At 45.0% G+C, this 21,943-nt stretch overlaps 1 protein-coding gene across 2 annotated transcripts in view; it reads left to right on the forward strand.

Moving 5' to 3' along the window:
- gpm6bb (glycoprotein M6Bb) overlaps positions 1–20,163 on the forward strand; it is a 50,330-nt gene extending 30,167 nt beyond the window's left edge. Inside the window, exons 2-7 of one of the 2 annotated variants that reach the window (XM_083639501.1) lie at positions 13,066–13,252; positions 14,892–15,048; positions 15,591–15,759; positions 16,038–16,111; positions 16,726–16,791; positions 19,847–20,163. In XM_083639501.1, the coding sequence (XP_083495627.1) occupies positions 13,066–13,252; positions 14,892–15,048; positions 15,591–15,759; positions 16,038–16,111; positions 16,726–16,791; positions 19,847–19,996 (803 nt within the window). In that variant the 3' untranslated portion in view covers positions 19,997–20,163. Of the gene's footprint in view, positions 1–13,065; positions 13,253–14,891; positions 15,049–15,590; positions 15,760–16,037; positions 16,112–16,725; positions 16,792–17,292; positions 18,258–19,846 lie in introns of those variants that run through there. The other variant, XM_083639502.1, reaches the window with a different exon arrangement.
- Positions 20,164–21,943: the final 1,780 nt, after the last annotated feature.

The raw sequence follows: 21,943 nt of genomic DNA on the forward strand, positions 1-21,943 counted from the left end.
GTGCTTTGGATTTAAAGAAAAAGAGCTATATATAATGCAATCCATTCACCATTGTGTGAATGGATGAATGTAGGACTGTGATGTAATATAAAAGCAGTCCATTTACCCCCCCGCCCCCCCCCCCCCCCCGATCCCCAAACACACATATAAAATTTATAAGCCATCATGGCCGTCGTTGGCTATTATTTATGAAGCGCACATGTCTCCCTGAAGCCAGTGCCTCTCACACACAGAGCAGCCATGGGTGAGCTGCAGTCAGCAGCTATTAGCTGACACAGTGTACAGTATGTTTGTCTTGTTTGAGAAGTAAACGACGAGGCCACTTTAGACACATTTACACGCTCAGATCTCTGAGTCCCGCGAGAATCACCATTATGACCATTATTGGCATGTTCCTTTGTGCCGTGGAGAGTGTGGAAAATCACAACTGCTTCTCATAAATGGTGTCTTGGCTTCTCGCCCGACACTGGAGCAACAAAACAACAACACTTAGCATTAGCTGCAAACAGGCACATCTGTCAGCAATGAGGCTGCACGTAAGAGCAGGACTGGATGGTGTTATTATGACTGATCCGAGCTGGAGCCTGTTAGAGGTTCAGCACTCAGGGACCAGATGGGAGAGTTCAGTTCACAGTTTTCAAAATAAAACTGCTATTAATGAACCTATAACATTTTTTGCATAATATAATATACCAAAGTGAACATATAGGATATACATGTATATGAGGGGGTTTCAATAATTAACAGTTCTTTCCCAGAATGTTCTGTATACACCCCTATTGTAAAAATGTTTCCAAATTATCATAACATTATTATTATTATTATTAAATTATAATTCTAGAAAATTGCCCTGTTTTTCTGAAGTAGCTAGATACGTTTTCATGGAAAAGAGAACTGCTGAGTTGTCAGCAGGGGTTGTAGGGCGAACCTGCAGCAGCAAACATCACGATAAGGTGGACCAACACGCTCCTCAAGGTGTGAAGATAAGATCACAAACTGATCATCTTCTTGGAAAGCCTTTTCAGCTGAACCTAGAGACGCACACAGCTGATATGATTCATTTATACACGTCTCTATGGTTTACAAGTTACAGGTAAACACTTTTCTCAAAACAACTTTTAGACCAACACTAAAAAACACAGCAGAGAGGGCTTTAGGGTTTCAAGGTTCCATAAACTGTGCTTTGTGTGTGTGTGGGGGGGGGGGGGTCTCAAATAACTAGTGTGTGTGTGTGTGTGTGTGGGGGGGGGGGGGGGTATGTTGTATGCCTATGCACATTATGGGTATATGATGTTTACGTGTGCGTTGGTGTCTGTCCATGAGTACCGCACATGATGCTTGTCTGGACGCCTGCGGCTCTCCAGCTCAAAGCCAGCTGATATCTCTCTCAAACACAGCTGATATCTCTCTGTGCTGATATCTCTCTGTGCAGGTACCTAAACAAGCCAGGCTTTAGACAGCTTAGCCCCCTCTGTTTCCAGCGAGGCTCCCAGCTGTGGGGAAGATGTCAGCGTTGCTGCGTTGGCGTGTTGACAGGCTGTGGTCACGTGACGGCCCATGTGGAGGGAGGGATGGTGATGATGAAGCAGGGCAGCTGTGAGGGTTTTGTTGTGATGGAGCAGAGTGACAAACTGCAGCAACCAGACATTTCCCCCCCACCCCCCCCCCCCCCTTTTTTTTCTTTGGATTAGTCTTCCATTTTCTCCCCAATTGTACCAATTGCCCCTGCTGTTGCTCCACTACCTCTGCTGATCTGGGGAGAGCTGTAGACTAGCACATGTTCCTCCCATAGGAGGAATCAGCATCACATCACAATCCCCCACGATTCCCAGCAGTTAACTCGCATGAGTTGTGCCAAACAAACGTTGATATCTCAACAACTATACATCACATCGCGTATATTTTGACATTCTGAGTGAGAGCAAGAAGTAGCTCAAGAGTCTGATGTATTTGCATGTCGTGTTAAAGTTGTGTGAACTGTTGCAGTTTTTAAAATGAAGTGAATTTGTAAACAGCACAGATGGCTCCATAGGGGTCCCGTTATAAAGTTACGCCCAGTAAGCCGTTTGTTTACCAACAAGCTGATCGGTTGATCCCTCGTATACATGTGCAGTTGGCAGCCGCTTCTTTCCACCTGACAGCGAGGAGTTTGGCCGGCAGGACGTGGCACGTGGGAAGATCATGCTATTCCCCCCAGTTCCCCTCAACCCCAGAGCGGGCACCCCGGCCGACCAGAGGTGGCGCTAGTGCAGCGTCCCTCATACCCCACCGGCAGACAATTGACAATTGTGTCTGTAGGAACGTCTGACCAAGCCAGAAGTACCGCTACCGGGAATTGAACCCGGGTCTCTGTCCGCAGTGGTAGGCGAGTGCTTTTACCTCTACACTACCCAGACCCAATGTTCACTCTCATTTTCTTGGTCTCTCTCTCTCTCTCTCTCTCTCTCTGTCTCTCTCTCTCTCTGTCTCTCTCTCTATCTCTCTCTCTCTGTCTCTCTCTCTCTGTGTCTCTCTCTCTCTCTCTCTCTCCCTGTCTCTCTCTCTCTCTCTCTCTCTCTCTCTCTCTCTCTCATCCCCGGCCAGCTTGCCCACCCGCCGCGTGTTGGTCTTGCTCCGCCCCCCTCATTCACACGTTGGGACGCTTTGAGACGCTTTGACAAACAGGATCCTCCTGGAGTGTGAAGCCGGCTGCCACCCATTTCCACTGTGGCCCATTGTGGCGGCGCTGGAGGGGCACACACAGGATGGAGCTCAGCGCGCGGGCTCGTCCTGGGCCCCCAGCCTGCGGGCCGGAAGAGCGGGACCGCGCTCTGAATGGCCCCTGAGAGCCCAGAGTGATGGACAGTCTCGGCCTGCACACACTGGCTCTTTGTATCAAGGCCTTTTTGGACTCTCTCTCTCTCTCTCTCTCTCTCTCTCTCTCTCTCTCTCTCTGTCCCTCTCTCTGTGTTTCTCTCTGTCACACACACAGACGCACAGTCGTTCTAACACAAGCACGCTCTTTCTCTCCCCTCTCGCCTCGTGATCCCGATGTGGCGAGTCTATAGCCTCTGCAGTAAGGCCACAGCATTGCCTGACACTGTCATTAAGTTAACTGGTCTGTCGGTCGGTCGGTCTCTCTTGCTCTCTTTCTCTCTCTCTGTCTCATCCTCTCTCGTTCATGTGGTGGTGAGATGACGCGTGGCGAGTCTTGAAGTGGCTGGAGGTCTAACCAGGATATTAGTCAGGGACTGGGACCACGTGAAAGTCATCAGAGAGAGAGAGAGAGAGAGAGAGAGAGAGAGAGAGAAAAGGTCCCAACGTGATTTTCATTTGTAGCGCTCCATTCAGAGCCAGTGGGATCCATTTTGTACATGTTTGTTGTTTAGACAGCCATCAGCTCCCACTGATATGCTCTGTGGAGGAGGAGGAGGAGGAGGAGGAAGAGGAGGAGGAGGAGGAGGAGGAGTTTAGAACATCCTGCACTGTAATAGTCTGTTTCCTATGAAATCCCACACATGACACTTAGCCTGAGATGTGCTCTGTGGCACGTTTACTGAGAGCTGCTGTCTGTCTCTGTCACTTGGTCTATCTCATTGGCAACATAATCCATTATCCAAAGGTAGTCAGTTAGAAGAAATGATGAACAGCAAAGATATTACGTTGACAATAGGAATCACTTGGCCAAAGAAATGTTTCACATAAGTGAAATTAGATTTTAATCCTGTAGTCTAGCATTGATTCTGAAGCGGATAGCCTTCCATAAAGAATGAAGGTTATCTGATACAGATTGTGTGATATGTCACATAATATCTCACAGACCCTGATATTATTTCAAAAATCCCAGGCCCACTTTGACTCCATCTACTGAGAGAGTCTGATGTTACATTGGTCCAGACTAGCATCCCTATAGGACTTATGATGTTCCATATGTCCAGACTAGCATCCCTATAGGACTTCTGTGTAGGACTGCTGAGGATCTGTGTGCTGCTTTCATGTAGTTTCTGTCTCCCTCCATGTCTGAAGCTTTTACAGTGGCCCTTTGTGAATAGACAAGTGTTCCTGAGGTCACTAATACTGTAGTTACAACACGTCAGAGGGTCTCTCCGTGTGTCAGTGTTGTTTCATCCAGCCAAGACAGAACTGTGCTAACCAGCCAGCATGTCCCCTCCAGCTGTGCTAACCAGCCAGCATGTCCCCTCCAGCTGTGCTAACCAGCCAGCATGTCCCCTCCAGCTGTGCTAACCAGCCAGCATGTCCCCTCCAGCGTAACCAGCCAGCATGTCCCCTCCAGCTGTGCTAACCAGCCAGCATGTCCCCTCCAGCTGTGCTAACCAGCCAGCATGTCCCCTCCAGCGTAACCAGCCAGCATGTCCCCTCCAGCTGTGCTAACCAGCCAGCATGTCCCCTCCAGCTGTGAAAACACCACCTTAGATTTATTGAGTTATCAAACATAACAAACCCAATCAGCGAGCAGCGACACAGGACCCCCTCCATTGAGAGAAAATATCGTTGTTCACTACAGCAGTATGTGTTGCATGTGTGTTTGTATGCCATACAGACCTGGACGGTGTAGCACTACAGTGCAGAGGGGCTACAGAGATCACATGACACCATACAGTTATAGTTGCTTAACCGACATTCTCAGACTGGATGATAGATGGTGTGGAAAGCAGGTCACCACTGTGGAGTGGACACTAATCAAATGGATGGCTCATGGACAGGATTGGGGGCGTGTCTCTCTGTGACTGGGCCCAGGTAGAAAAGCATGGCAGATGTTATGACACATCAATGTGTCTCTCTGTGACTGGGCCCAGGTAGAAAAGCCATGGCAGATGTTATGACACATCAATGTGTCTCTCTGTGACTGGGCCCAGTTAGAAAAGCATGGCAGATGTTATGACACGTCAATGTGTCTCTCTGTGACTGGGCCCAGTTAGAAAAGCATGGCAGATGTTATGACACGTCAATGTGTCTCTCTGTGACTGGGCCCAGTTAGAAAAGCATGGCAGATGTTATGACACATGTGTCTCTCTGTGACTGGGCCCAGGTAGAAAAGCATGGCAGATGTTATGACACGTCAATGTGTCTCTCTGTGACTGGGCCCAGTTAGAAAAGCATGGCAGATGTTATGACACGTCAATGTGTCTCTCTGTGACTGGGCCCAGTTAGAAAAGCATGGCAGATGTTATGACACATGTGTCTCTCTGTGACTGGGCCCAGTAAGAAAAGCATGACAGATGTTATGACATGTCAATGTGTCTCTCTGTGACTGGGCCCAGGTAGAAAAGCATGACAGATGTTATGACACATGTGTCTCTCTGTGACTGGGCCCAGGTAGAAAAGCATGGCAGATGTTATGACACGTCAATGTGTCTCTCTGTGACTGGGCCCAGGTAGAAAAGCATGGCAGATGTTATGACACATCAATGTGTCTCTCTGTGACTGGGCCCAGGTAGAAAAGCATGGCAGATGTTATGACACATGTGTCTCTCTGTGACTGGGCCCAGGTAGAAAAGCATGGCAGATGTTATGACACGTCAATGTGTCTCTCTGTGACTGGGCCCAGGTAGAAAAGCATGGCAGATGTTATGACACATATGTCTCTCTGTGACTGGGCCCAGGTAGAAAAGCATGGCAGATGTTATGACACGTCAATGTGTCTCTCTGTGACTGGGCCCAGGTAGAAAAGCATGGCAGATGTTATGACACATATGTCTCTCTGTGACTGGGCCCAGGTAGAAAAGCATGGCAGATGTTATGACACGTCAATGTGTCTCTCTGTGACTGGGCCCAGGTAGAAAAGCATGACAGATGTTATGACACATATGTCTCTCTGTGACTGGGCCCAGGTAGAAAAGCATGGCAGATGTTATGACACGTCAATGTGTCTCTCTGTGACTGGGCCCAGGTAGAAAAGCATGGCAGATGTTATGACACATCAATGTGTCTCTCTGTGACTGGGCCCAGGTAGAAAAGCATGGCAGATGTTATGACACGTCAATGTGTCTCTCTGTGACTGGGCCCAGGTAGAAAAGCATGGCAGATGTTATGACACATCAATGTGTCTCTCTGTGACTGGGCCCAGGTAGAAAAGCATGGCAGATGTTATGACACGTCAATGTGTCTCTCTGTGACTGGGCCCAGGTAGAAAAGCATGGCAGATGTTATGACACATATGTCTCTCTGTGACTGGGCCCAGGTAGAAAAGCATGGCAGATGTTATGACACATATGTCTCTCTGTGACTGGGCCCAGGTAGAAAAGCATGGCAGATGTTATGACACATATGTCTCTCTGTGACTGGGCCCAGGTAGAAAAGCATGGCAGATGTTATGACACATCAATGTGTCTCTCTGTGACTGGGCCCAGTTAGAAAAGCATGGCAGATGTTATGACACATCAATGTGTCTCTCTGTGACTGGGCCCAGTTAGAAAAGCATGGCAGATGTTATGACACATATGTCTCTCTGTGACTGGGCCCAGGTAGAAAAGCATGGCAGATGTTATGACACATATGTCTCTCTGTGACTGGGCCCAGGTAGAAAAGCATGGCAGATGTTATGACACATCAATGTGTCTCTCTGTGACTGGGCCCAGGTAGAAAAGCATGGCAGATGTTATGACACATCAATGTGTCTCTCTGTGACTGAGCCCAGTTAGAAAAGCATGGCAGATGTTATGACACATATGTCTCTCTGTGACTGGGCCCAGGTAGAAAAGCATGGCAGATGTTATGACACATCAATGTGTCTCTCTGTGACTGGGTCCAGGTAGAAAAGCATGGCAGATGTTATGACACATCAATGTGTCTCTCTGTGACTGGGCCCAGGTAGAAAAGCATGGCAGATGTTATGACACATGTGTCCCTCTGTGACTGGGCCCAGGTAGAAAAGCATGACAGATGTTATGACACATCAATGTGTCTCTCTGTGACTGGGCCCAGGTAGAAAAGCATGGCAGATGTTATGACACATGTGTCCCTCTGTGACTGGGCCCAGGTAGAAAAGCATGACAGATGTTATGACACATCAATGTGTCCCTCTGTGACTGGGCCCAGGTAGAAAAGCATGGCAGATGTTATGACACATCAATGTGTCTCTCTGTGACTGGGTCCAGGTAGAAAAGCATGGCAGATGTTATGACACATCAATGTGTCTCTCTGTGACTGGGTCCAGGTAGAAAAGCATGGCAGATGTTATGACACATGTGTCCCTCTGTGACTGGGCCCAGGTAGAAAAGCATGACAGATGTTATGACACATCAATGTGTCTCTCTGTGACTGGGCCCAGGTAGAAAAGCATGGCAGATGTTATGACACATGTGTCCCTCTGTGACTGGGCCCAGGTAGAAAAGCATGACAGATGTTATGACACATCAATGTGTCCCTCTGTGACTGGGCCCAGGTAGAAAAGCATGGCAGATGTTATGACACATCAATGTGTCTCTCTGTGACTGGGCCCAGGTAGAAAAGCATGGCAGATGTTATGACACATCAATGTGTCTCTCTGTGACTGGGCCCAGGTAGAAAAGCATGGCAGATGTTATGACACATGTGTCCCTCTGTGACTGGGCCCAGGTAGAAAAGCATGACAGATGTTATGACACATGTGTCTCTCTGTGACTGGGCCCAGGTAGAAAAGCATGGCAGATGTTATGACACATCAGGCTGACCTTCTCTGTGACAGACAGCAAGCAGGGAAGTGGGGTAACAGGGTCAAGGTGATGCGTTAATCCAATCCAGCCTGCTGGTATACAGATTCCCTTCGCTGTCTGCATTAAAGGTACATTCAGCTATGTTTTTGTGTTAAAATAAGTGTTAAATGACTCTATATTCTGACAGCAATCGTTGAAATAGAGTGTTTGGTCAGTGACTTGAAACCGCCCCACCCCCCGCTGTCCTCTATCTCTCTCCTGTAGTCCTGCAGGCTGGGCAGACGTATCTCCGCAACTGTAACTCGTAGAGACTCACGGATAGCGTGCATTGGATTCGGGGTGAAAAAATACATAGTCGTTTATAAGCATCGCGATACAACCTTCCGTTTCCCAGAAAATGTCAACTTTTCTCTGATTGGATCAGAATTGGCGCCGACCTCAAACTATCCAATGTACCTTTAATGTTAATACTGTACCTCAGTTTTGCTTTAGAGATGTCAGATTGTGTTGACGACAAATGTTGTTCTCATTGTCAAAGGCAATCAGATCCGGGCTGTCAGACAGATACTGACTGTTATGATGATGATATTATGGCATCCAGACCAGGCCCCTGCTGCCTGTCTGTAGACAGACCAGGCCCCTGCTGCCTGTCTGTAGACCGACCAGGCCCCTGCTGCCTGTCTGTAGACAGACCAGGCCCCTGCTGCCTGTCTGTAGACAGACCAGGCCCCTGCTGCCTGTCTGTAGACAGACCAGGCCTCTGCTGCTGCCTGTCTGTAGACAGACCAGGCCCCTGCTGCCTGTCTGTAGACAGACCAGGCCTCTGCTGCTGCCTGTCTGTAGACAGACCAGGCCCGTGCTGCTGCCTGTCTGTAGACAGACCAGGCCTCTGCTGCTGCCTGTCTGTAGACAGACCAGGCCCCTGCTGCTGCTTGTCTGTAGACAGACCAGGCCCCTGCTGCCTGTCTGTAGACAGACCAGGCCTCTGCTGCTGCCTGTCTGTAGACAGACCAGGCCTCTGCTGCTGCCTGTCTGTAGACAGACCAGGCCCCTGCTGCCTGTCTGTAGACAGACCAGGCCTCTGCTGCTGCCTGTCTGTAGACAGACCAGGCCCGTGCTGCTGCCTGTCTGTAGACAGACCAGGCCTCTGCTGCTGCCTGTCTGTAGACAGACCAGGCCCGTGCTGCTGCCTGTCTGTAGACAGACCAGGCCCGTGCTGCCTGTCTGTAGACAGACCAGGCCCCTGCTGCTGCCTGTCTGTAGACAGACCAGGCCTCTGCTGCTGCCTGTCTGTAGACAGACCAGGCCTCTGCTGCTGCCTGTCTGTAGACAGACCAGGCCCCTGCTGCTGCCTGTCTGTAGACAGACCAGGCCCGTGCTGCTGCCTGTCTGCAGACAGACCAGGCCCCTGCTGCCTGTCTGTAGACAGACCAGGCCTCTGCTGCTGCCTGTCTGTAGACAGACCAGGCCTCTGCTGCTGCCTGTCTGTAGACAGACCAGGCCCCTGCTGCCTGTCTGTAGACAGACCAGGCCTCTGCTGCTGCCTGTCTGTAGACAGACCAGGCCCCTGCTGCCTGTCTGTAGACAGACCAGGCCTCTGCTGCTGCCTGTCTGTAGACAGACCAGGCCCCTGCTGCCTGTCTGTAGACAGACCAGGCCCCTGCTGCTGCCTGTCTGTAGACAGACCAGGCCCCTGCTGCTGCCTGTCTGTAGACAGACCAGGCCTCTGCTGCTGCCTGTCTGTAGACAGACCAGGCCCCTGCTGCCTGTCTGTAGACAGACCAGGCCTCTGCTGCTGCCTGTCTGTAGACAGACCAGGCCCCTGCTGCCTGTCTGTAGACAGACCAGGCCTCTGCTGCTGCCTGTCTGTAGACAGACCAGGCCCCTGCTGCCTGTCTGTAGACAGACCAGGCCCCTGCTGCTGCCTGTCTGTAGACAGACCAGGCCCCTGCTGCCTGTCTGTAGACAGACCAGGCCCCTGCTGCCTGTCTGCAGACAGACCAGGCCCCTGCTGCTGCCTGTCTGTAGACAGACCAGGCCTCTGCTGCTGCCTGTCTGTAGACAGACCAGGCCCCTGCTTCTGCCTGTCTGTAGACAGACCAGGCCTCTGCTGCTGCCTGTCTGTAGACAGACCAGGCCCCTGCTGCCTGTCTGTAGACAGACCAGGCCCCTGCTGCCTGTCTGTAGACAGACCAGGCCCCTGCTGCCTGTCTGTAGACAGACCAGGCCCCTGGCTGCCTGTCTGTAGACAGACCAGGCCCCTGCTGCCTGTCTGTAGACAGACCAGGCCCCTGCTGCCTGTCTGTAGACAGACCATCTAATGGGAAATGTGATGCATTTCTAGGCAAGGCTTGAAACTAAACAGACACTTACAGTATATTAATGAGTTGCCAATCATGCTGCCTTCCAACCGTGACTCGTCACACCTGATTGTGCTCAACTGAATTCATATGAAACCAGTGTGACTGTTGTTATTGCCTCTGTCACTCATCTGCCCATTTATTACACATTTTGTTATGGAAATAAGTTAATATGGGAAAACTAATCTCTTCAGTCTTTTTTCGCCAGTATGTTGTGATGCTCGGGAAACAACAACCTTACATGACTTCAAACTGTGAGAGTTAGTGGATAGTTTGCTAACATACAGTTCAGCCACGAAGATCCAAAGTACCTGACAGTGATATCCACTTCAGAAGCAGCTCCTGCTTTGGAGGGACTGTATTTACTTTGTGGCTGGGCTCAATATCCCGTGGAGCTCTGCACCTCTGACTCCAGCCCACTCACCCTTCCCCACATGTCCATCAGAGAAATGTGGGCTGCGGTGGAGGTTAGCCTCTCTGCTGTGGGCAGTGGGCACACTCAATGCGTTGTGGTTAACGTGCCGCCATGGAAACTCCTATTCACCCACCCTGGGACAAAAATGTTTTTACCCCACTGTACTACACAAAGAGTCGGGATGAACCTTCTGACTGCAAAACCATTGTCCTGGCAGCAATATAACTGTTTGAATTTCCTCTGCCGCAGCAAAGAGCTCAAACACAGATGGACTCTCAGGATTCTCGCCTCATGCAGGAAGCAAGCAGATAAGCATCGCTGAAACATCTCTGCTTGCTCTTTCTGACACAACTGTGAATTTGTGATGAAATAATAGAGGCTCTGGGGGCACGGTGGCGCAGTGGTAGCGCTGTTGCCTCACAGCAAGATGGCCCTGGGTTCGATTCCCGTCTGGGACGTTGTGGGCGCCCAGGGTGTGTCCCCGTCCCCACGTCCTCAGTACCTACTGCCCAGGTGGGCTCTTCAAAAAGGGCCTTTCTGTGCCGAGTTTGCCTGTTCTCCTCGTGCTCCCCTGGGGTTTCCTCCTGATAGGAACCCCCAGAGCCGTATAATAGAAGAGTTGCGACATCTCCATTCACTCCAATGGACCCGTTTTTTTTACCTCACAATAGCTCCCGGATGTAAGGTTCTGGATTAAGCAGCGCTGTCGAGTTGCAGCAAAATGGACTGTTTGCGATGTACTTTGAAAGGGTCCGACGTTTAACGAATCAAATTGTGTATTATCAGCTTTATTTTATGCATTCAAATGTAGTGCGAGCCCCCTTCCTGGCTGTTCATTGGCTACTGAGTCACGCATTTTGGACCTCCGCTGGCGCCACTCTCTCACTAGATTGCTCTGGGAACCCCCTGCTAAAAACATGCAAAATAAATAAATAAATAAGAGTACTACTGTCTGCAGCTTCCCAGTTCACTTATTTTCAACTTACATACAAGAAAAAGCACATTATATATATGCCTTATCCTATATGGAATAGTTGATTAGTCATCATTAAAAAATTACAGTTTTATTTTTATAAGTGTTCCTTGAATGTATGAAGTCACAAATCTCTCTATGGTAACATCACGTGTAAAGACGAGGAAGGAAGTGATCTATAAACGCCATAAAATGTTCTCTTCTTATGGTAATGATGATGCATTTTGCTCTGTTGCTGTGTGTGACTATAGGCACGCGTCTCATTGAAAAGCACGTTGAAATCAAAAGATTGTCAGAATCATCCACAGGCTGCATGCTATGAATAATAATTGGCACATGACCTATTCTGTGAAGGTCAGTGCAATTCTCTCAAGGCCCAAAAACAGCACAAACTAGCTTCATTTGGAAGAGGCCATTCTGAAACACTTGTTTACAGTATGGCGTATGAGGCAGGCTATACAGGCATGATGACCCTCAGGCATAAATCTCAGCCTTGTGCTTACAGTCCAACATCCTGCTAGAGACACATGTGGATGTGATTGGAAGCATATTGAGGTCTGTTGTTTACATTTGTCCACACAGACAGTTCACTGTGGTGACTGACTGACTGACTGACTGACTGGGTCTATATCATCACAAGCCATATGGATACATTGGATTAGACAGAGGCGTCTGGGTCACTTCATTCTATCATTACAAGTTGCCATTGATTTCCAGCTTGGCCGACACCCAGGGCTCTGACTTGTTGGATATGGCCATTAGTGCGCTTTAAGTGTGGTGATGAATCATCAGGTAGAATGGCTGTGTAGACTGTACAAACACAGCTGCACAGAGCATGCTACACTGTAACTGTACTGAACACTGTACTGGTTCTGCTCATCACACAAGTTTCAAAAGGAAGCAGGCCACCTGACGTGTGACCAGCGGTAGATTCACTGCCTACCAACATGTACAGCAGTGATACTCAACTTGCGGCCCGCGGGCCACACAGGGGGAATTGCAAAAAAAAAAAAAAGATTTACTGTGCACCTGAACTCAACATGCAAGATACCCGCTGAATAAGTGTCCAAATGTTCATGTCATTCTGGCCAATACTCCACTTCTGTTATAGCATTTCAGTCTGGAATATGGAATATCTTTCAATAATCTATGAAATTAGCTGCTAAATTGTCAAATACCGCCATTTGCTCGCTACCCAGGCACTTATGTATGTACTTAACCTAACTAACTTAACCTAACTAACTATCCGGTGTGCACAACATTGTCAGACTAACTCCGGCTGACACCCCAAAAACCTACAATCCGCTACAGAAAAATGTATATTGATTGTTTATTAACTGGCCCCTGGCCTTCTATCATTTCACGAAAGTGGCCCCCGGGCAAAGCAAGTTGAGTATCCCTGATGTACAGTATGTGCATTGTTGCTTTGCAGTGTTGAGTCTGTACCAATTCATGTTTGAATGCACTTTGAGTCCAGATGAGTAATACAAAGTTCCGTGAGATCTCTTTCTGTTTCCCAGTTAAGGGCAGAGTGGAACACACTCCCTTATATGGGTATGTTGACACTGAATTGACTAATATGGCTTTGTAGAGTCAAGAGCTTTGGCTCGCTGTTCAGCAAAACCTTGTTTTATCATGACGAGTGATCTTTAACGTTTGTGTCCTCTTTGTATTTGTTCACAGGTTGCTTTGAGTGCTGCATCAAATGTTTAGGCGGGGTGCCGTACGCGTCGCTGGTGGCCACCATCCTGTGCTTCTCCGGCGTGGCCCTGTTCTGTGGCTGCGGCCATGTGGCACTCACCGGGACCTTGAACATCCTGGAGAACCACTTCTCCAGGGTCACCAGTGACCACGCCATGCTGGCCGACGTGTGAGTGAGCTCTCCTCTGCTGCACCTCATAGCTGCTGCTGCTGCGGGGACGCTTGTAATGCTCGCCAATGTCAAACAAAGAGATGCAGCTGATACCACATACCTGTCAAAACAATACTGTATACTGTTGGAATAGGCATTAGAGCTGGGTGATATGCACACAAATTCATATCTTGCTATTTTTAGGCTGAATGGCGTTACACGATATATAGCTCTGCATTTTCTACAACGTGGGCTAAATCTTCACTTTTAAGTCAAAGCCACATGCGACATGTCACAATTAAGCACTTTTATTAAAACTAGACTGTGATCAAAATAAAATGCAGACAGGGTTTCCTTCCCTGACTATTGGTGCTTTCACAAAATATTTACACGATGCAATTTTTTGCGCCCGCAGCTTGGCCACTGTGCGGCCTCGCCCACAGCTTGGCTGCTGCGTGGCCTCGCCTGCTCTATTGACATGCGCAGCGCACAATTTCTCAACTTCACATCACTGTCACTTATGATGTCACAATGCCTATGACATCATCAGTGCCTATGACATAATCAGTGATGTCATAAGATGATTTTGGTCTATAATGATATCACTGATGACATCACTGATGATGTCATAGACATCGTGACATCATCAGTGGGACAAAAATGTAAACAAACATTGTCCACTTGCTTTGAAACAAACATTGCCTGCTCCCTTTTATATAAGGATAATCACCAGTTATGTGGATAATATTGACTAAGTGGGTAAAGGCAAATAATAGAACAGCTATAACATTCTGGTAAGTTCAGAAATTGACACACTTTAATCTAAAGCAGTCTTTAAAACCAGACAACACTTATGCCATTATTGCCATATCACAATATTATGATGTCCAAAATCTAAGACCATCTAGTCTCATATCACAATGTCTCTATAATATCAATATATTGCCCAGCCCCAATAGTCATCCATCCAACAATATCAGTAGTCAGGGGAGAATTGATTCTCACATAACATGTCAATGAACAGGAAACCCTGAGAGGCCTAAACTCAAGGTAGATAAATCAGATGAATGGAGTTACACTTTTAATGGGGTTGACATAATGCAGGCTATGTTCATCTGATAATGTCTCTAAGCAGACCTAATATGGACCTTTTTTTACCCTCTATCCATTAGTCTAGACAATAAAAGAGGAATGAGAAGAGACAGGACCAAGCAGATGGTTTATATTGCTGCTCAAGTAGACTTGGAGTGCACTGTTTGATTTAAGACATCTACCAAGGCCGTCTGTCTCTTGGCAGATGATTCCCCCAGACATTGCAACACCTGTTATCTCTGCACTTAGGGTACTGGGCCCGGTGTCTCTTTTCATTTCTCGGGCCGTCTCTGTTTGTGATTAATCAGCCTGAGTTACAGATGATTTCAAGATAACAAAAAAAACAATAGCCAGTACATTCCCTGTCCCTATAGCTCAAATGTCAAATGCGATTACTCTAACTGATGTTTTTAGTGTGTCTCTCCAGGAGTCACGTTGGAGACAGATCTTTTTTTTAGTTTTTTAACAAATGTTGGTAGAGGTTAAGAGGAGAGGTGAAGTGTGACATGTTGGGTTAAAGTGATGGAGAGGTTAAAGTGTGACATGTTGGGTTGTTCCTTTACAGAATACAGCTGATGCAGTACGTCATCTATGGCATCGCCTCCTTCTTCTTCCTGTATGGGATCATTCTGCTGGCTGAGGGCTTCTACACGACCAGCGCCGTCAAGGAGCTGCACAGCGAGTTCAAGACCACCATCTGTGGACGCTGCATCAGCGGAATGGTATGCTACTATGACCACCACCCCGCTGTGCTGACCGTGATGTTTTAACACTCCATATAGCCCGTAACACTCCATGCCAAATAAATAAGGGCAAAGTGTGACAGTAATAATAATAAAAAACATATGACGATGATGTGAAGGGGTAATGTGGCTATGTTTCTCATGATCTTAAAGCCATTTGGATATAAAGGCTTATGAAATGTGTTTCTCAGACAAATATAAACTGTGAAGTTGGTGTCTATATATTTCTTTCCAAGGCCATTGCATTTCCATCAACGCAAAGGTTGGCTACGTTAAATAATCTAAAATATAAGATAGTAGATTTGTTTAAAACTTCTTTTTTTATCATTGCACAATTCTATTTTACTGTTATTTTAAAATGTGAAAAATAGTAAAAAGAAAGAAAAAACAAAACAAAATGCATGTGTCCAAACTTTTGACTCGTAGGTGATTTAGCGTTATAGTTATCCTGTGATGCTAACATTATGCCGTGTGCGTGCGTGCGTGTGTGTGTGCGTGTGTGTGTGTGTGTGTGTGGTCAGTTTGTCTTCCTCACATACATCCTGGGTGTGGCCTGGCTGGGTGTGTTTGGCTTCTCGGCGGTGCCAGTCTTCCTCTTCTACAACATGTGGTCCACCTGCGCCGCGATGAGGTCCCCCATGGCCAACATCACCAACATCGAGACCATGTGCGTGGATGTTCGCCAGTACGGTAAGAGAGAGGCGCTCTGTCCTCGGTTTTACATCATCAGCATTTGAAACGCAGATAGACATGTCTAATGTTGTCTTTATCGGCTGAGTCAAGGCCAGGTCGGATGAGGTTGCGTTGACAGTTTAGCAAAGAGTTCATCCACATTCCAATCATTTTGCACATTACTACAGTGATAAGGGGCTACAGGCCACCGACTGAGCAGACTTCAGGCTCATTTAGTTCTTTGTTTTAGTCATTTGCTCTGTGTAAATGGAAACCTTTGAATCTCATGACTATAGGAATCATCCCATGGAACGCCACACCAGGCAAGGCTTGTGGATCTACGCTAAGTGACATCTGTAACACCAATGAGGTAAGCACCACTCTCCCATCAAGGCCTTTCAAGGAAATGCCAGTAGTTTGTGGATATTAGTGGGATTTTTGGCCAATCTAAAAGGGTCTTTAGTTAAGCATAAGAATTTACGAAAATAAGGTCCACGTTGAAAAATAGCGAAATTCTCCTTTAATTAACCTTGATCCATGTCTCTATGCCATGTTGGGTCCTTGAATTTGAGAGAATTGGCCCTGGACAGCCTTTGAGAAGTCTGTGAATTTGATGTGTAAGGAAGACAAATAGATTTAGGAGTGCTGTGTGGGTCTGCAATCAGGGCAACAGGAAACAGGTGCTCGACAGGAATGAGCTGGATATGATAATACAAGTAAAAACAAGTCATGCAAAAGTTTAAGTTTGTATCCTTTTGTGAAATAAATAAATAAATGAATCAATCAATCAATCAATCAATCAATCAATCAATCAATCAATAAAATCTAAGTGTCAAATGTCATGTTGATGTTTGTAGGTGTGATTCATACAAACACCATCCACTTATTTATCTCAACAGCTGCATAATGACCATGTTTGCATGTCTGTTCCCCCAGTTCTACCTGTCTTATCACCTGTATACGTTTGCTTGTCTGTTCCCCCAGTTCTACCTGTCTTATCACCTGTACATCGTAGCGTGTGCCGGGGCTGGAGCCACTGTGATTGCTCTGGTAAGCTTCCCTCCAGTCTCTCCATCCCCTTTATAGTCCACCTTTGCACGGTTTTGTATCAATAGATCATGTTGTGTCAAGTGCTCCTCTCCTCATTCCCCATAATGGTTGATGTAACCACTCCAAGGAAGATTCCCCATAGGCTTTTCCACAGCTCCAATCCATTTGCTGTTTACCGTCTGCTTAGATGCTCCTGGTTCCATTCTTATTTTAGGAGGGAGGAAGTAGAGTGCAGTTTGCCTCATATTGGGCTTGTTTATTGGGCAATGTTAAAATAGACTGTCTAATTTCTAGACATCAGAATCATTATTATTACGAGAATTGTAAGCAGGATATTGTGAAATAGCTATTTTATAGTCTGTCACATTTTCTTATTTGTTACTAGATAAGATAGGTTGGAATATGCCGCAAAATGATTGGTCACCATACTAACATGTTACTGGCGGCTAGGGAGTCACTGGCATGTTCTCTTACTACCTTTATTCTGTTCTCTTCCACCAGCTGATCTACATGATGGCTACCACTTATAACTTTGCTGTTTTGAAGTTTAAGAGTCGAGAAGACTGCTGCACTAAGTTTTAAACTGTTTTCGGAGCACAGTGCAGTATCTGACGCTGCACTGAGTAGAGACAGTTGCCACTGACAACAAATGAACTAAAAACCTGAGAATAGAACAACCAACATCTCTCCATTAGTAGTCACATGACGTGTAAATAGTTGATTGTACACATCCTTTTAGCGTTTGGTATCCAGGGATATGCTTGGCTGAGGACACCTGATGAGACTTGTCTTCAGAATGGGGTGGTGTATAGTTTTACTGGATTGTACCGCTTTCCTGGGGCGTCGCTTACTGTAATATGTCACCATCAGATTTTATAGAAATGTGCACAGCTAGAAATCCATACCAGTGTCGTTATTTATAAACCTTAAGGTGAAAAAGTTCCCCAGAGCTACGCCAGCTATTGATTTGACCTGCACAGATTTGAAAAAAGGCAGCAGCTGAGTATCTCTAAAGAGCCTATATATTGCTGTGTGCAGTACTACTCCACATTGCAAATAGGAAAAGTATAAACCAATGGCAATTCGACCGCCAAATTGTGCATGTGTGCATAAATTCCCGAGGCACTTATAAAACATAGATGGAAGGTGTACTGTACTTGTGCAGGTTATTAGACACCATTTGAAAAATTACCTTATGATTGAGTTAACTATGAAATGAAAACGAGGCTCTTACTCTTTATTGAGTATGATTCAGATACAAACTGCATTAAAGTCCATTCATGTAAAGATCTGAAATTTGAAAAGTTAATTAATCTGATGACAAACAATGACGGTGTTCTCAGGCTTTATGTTTTTGATAGCCAGATTAGCATTTTGGGTGAGGAAGAATTCTAGTGATTCATTTGTAAAAAAAAAAAAAAAAAAAAAGGACTAGTAGCTAAAGTGCCTTGTCCTTACATTCCTTTGTTTTTATTTGCTTAGCCTATTTTTGGTGCCAACCCATGAAACCATAAAGTGTTACACAGAGAAATTCCAGTATTGCTTTCTTCTATTGTCACAAGCTAGATTCTAAACTGAACTAAAAATCTTTTCATCAACAGTATAATGGTGATGTAGACCAGTTGTGTATAGTTGATTTCAAAGTACCGGTAACTGCACATACCTAGCACAGCACACTGACAGGTTAGGCCAGTACCAGGGTCATAGTTCTGCAACAGGCCTTAAGCCTCATTTTAATTTCTTCATGTTTTATATATATATATATATATATATATATATATATATATATATATATATATATATATATATATATATATATATAAAGGAAAATCTCCTATTTTACAGTAGGGTAAATGTACTTTTTTCCTATGAGATCTGATGCTGTTCCAGCCTCAGCTATGGAGTTGATGTTTTGTTTCATACATTTTCCTTTATTCATTCAGAAAGTGCCATTAAAGAGCCATTTGTTTTTTTTTGTTTTTTAACACTGAGCCTGCATGCTTACATTTTTTTCAAATTCTTTGATCTGTTTATGATTACTTATACTCCTCCATAAATTTTCATATATTTAATTCTCTCCTTAAGTTTTTGAAGACTGTAGCTTTTTCCTCTCTTTCTATACAAAATAAACAATCTTTGTTTACGAAATATCCCTACATGGTCTATTTCTTATCACTTCTACAGAAAGGACATTTCTAGGGAATAATGCTGAGGTGCAGAAGAGATAGGATCAGGTTCATGAAACAGCAGTCTCTCATGCTAGATGCGCCACTAACCTCCAAGGTTTTCCAGCTTTCATTGCCATGAAGCTTGCATGTACAACCTCCAGCTCTCTTCCTCTCCTCTCCTCTCCCCCTTAAAAGTGCCATTTCTGTAGTATTGCCCATAACAAAATAGTTACTCCGGTGTAGTAATGTTGATAATAATTGTAACAGTAATGTCCAGGGTTCCCACACATTTTCATGGATACAATTTCAAAACTTTCCTATGACTTTTCAAGGATTCATAATAGAATTTCCATGTCATGTGAGGTAGTGACTCTGAATCAATACCAGAAATTATGACTACACTGGACGAATAGGACACACCTCTTTATATTGGATGTCGGCGCTTTCGAGTTACATCATCACATCAAATTGCATCACATTGAAATAAAACATAAATTTTCCATACAAATATTAATATAAAATATACAAGAAGCACCAAAATCCAATATAAAGAAGAGGTGTGTCCTATTTGTCCAGTGTAGTAATACTTTCTGGCATTGATTTGGAGTCGCTGTGTCACATTACATTGAAGCTATTTGGGAGAGGGGAAAATTCCATGAGTTCTCCAAAACTTTCAAGGATTTTACAAATTCCAGGAAATTGAGATTTTGAAACATTCCATGACCATGGGAACCCTGCGTCTTTTGTCACACTTGTGTTTAATGTCCTTTGACAAGCTTAACTTTATGTTTGTGTTTGTGTATGTGTGTGATGTAGCTCTGACTCCTGTAGCTTGCTTTGCATCTTTGACATGCTCACCGGCCATCCACCTCACCCTTCTCTTCCAGATCCACTTCCTCATGATTCTGTCAGCAAACTGGGCCTACCTTAAGGACGCCAGTCACATGCATGCCTACCAAGACATCAAAATGAAGGAGGAGCGGGAGCTACAGGACATCACCTCACGCTCCAAGGAATGCCTCAATTCCTACACATAAGGAATAGATGCTCATGCTCCAAACCCACACACGCGCAAAGACACATAGACACTAAGGCCAACCACTGGCGCCCCCTCTGGACCAAAATAACCTGCCAACTGCCCACACACTGTGCAGTACTAACCAGGCTCCTAACAAACTAATGCGTCAGTGTTGCTTTCTGCACTAACTCACCAAGATGTGTGTTGGAACGGCTACTTTGTGTTGCATTTATGCTGTTTTTTTTTTCTCTTTTTCCTTCCCCCCCTTGTTCGTTTTTTCGTTTATTTTTTTTTCTGGAGAAAAATAGCTGTTTTGAACTTGGATCTTAATTTGCTCTTTTGCTTTCTCTCGTCCTTTTTCATAGCCAGTTTTTGCTGGTGAAGCTTGAGACATTGCACTATTCCTATACAAGGCAAAAATGATGAAAGTTTGTTTTACACACGCTGACCTGTGACGGCCAGTTTTAAACAAGGGAAAACACACCATTTTGTAAATGAAGTTATTTTTTCCTTTTCTTTTTCATAACAAAAATGCAATTTTAATTATACTCCCATCAAAACATGAAATGCCTTACATGCAAATGCACATTAGAGGGCAATTCTGAAGGACTGTTATTTTCTAACATGTCAGAACATCAGTCTATACTCACCCAAGACACATGCCATAAGATGTTTTGCTTTGGCTTTTAAATGAGGGGACATAGAGGTGAAATAGTGTGCACTATACTCCACTATAAAAACGAGGGTTTTCTTGCTCTCTGGTCAAGTATTATCCTTCTTCCATGAAAACATGCTACTGTACCACCTTTCTTTATTTGCATGACCTTCTCAATTTCTAGTGGTCAGTTGAGTATAAATAATTGGTTCTAGAATAATCATATTTGCATCGCATTTACTTTAAAATCTCAAAGGTGATTGAAAGCATTCACGGCCTAGACTAACACTACCTCAGGTGTACACTACAGCCCATGGAACACATTAACTGGAAAAAAACAACCACTTCTCCCTCAAAAGAGCAAAGCTGTGGTGGTTTGAACATTCCATTTGAGTCCTGTTAGCATTATGGCTCAAACACATACATGCACAAGTTAAGATAACTGAAAGGAAAACGCAACACACTCCTCTGCATTACAGTTTTAGCATAGCTGTGACATGGCATGCTTAATGGACCAAAATAGAGTATTATAGAATTACATTTTCAACCATGATGGCATAAGAATAGCTTGCTTTCTAAATGTGGACTGCTGCCAATCTTAAGATAAAAGTAGGTTCAATGCTATTCATAATTTAAAATGTTGAGAACTTTGTGGTCCTGTTTTATTCATTTAAACAAAACAAAGCTTGCCTCTGATCCCTCATATTGTTCCAAATCCGTTTGTGATGAAAAATTGTTAGCTCGTTATCTATTCCAATAACTATATGATCAAAATTGCTTGATTCAGAAAAATCTTGCTATGAAACAAACTGTAAAAAAAGAAAGATGTATGTGCTTTGGTACCATGGCAAATCCTATAAATAGTTCTAAAGAACACTGTTTAGATGTGAACAATGTAAATGTGTTACAAGTCAGGAATTTTAGTGTTTTGTTTATGATTGGAGATAAAAAAAAAAAAAACACTCAAAAAAAGAAAATGAAAAAAAAAACATGTTTGTAATTCTCTATAATTGCATCTGTTTTTGATGTGCAATTGTCATAATTATTTGTGTAATCTTTTTTCTGTTAGACAAGACAGGGACATCTTGATGTTTATTTCTTTATTGCATGAAGAAAGCTGTTTCTGCAGTGATACAAGTGATGTACAGTCATGTATAACTGACATCAATTAGTAGGCAGTGTTTGCCTGTTTCCTTTTTTTATTTTCTAACTGAATACAGATTAATCCATTCTATGACTATAGCCAAGTAGTAATAGATGTTTTATAGTTTTTATTTTAAAAATATATGAATCCTTTAGTATTTTGTTACG

Source organism: Poromitra crassiceps, assembly GCF_964638095.1.
Source record: "Poromitra crassiceps genome assembly, chromosome: 6".
Classification (NCBI taxonomy): domain Eukaryota; kingdom Metazoa; phylum Chordata; class Actinopteri; order Beryciformes; family Melamphaidae; genus Poromitra; species Poromitra crassiceps.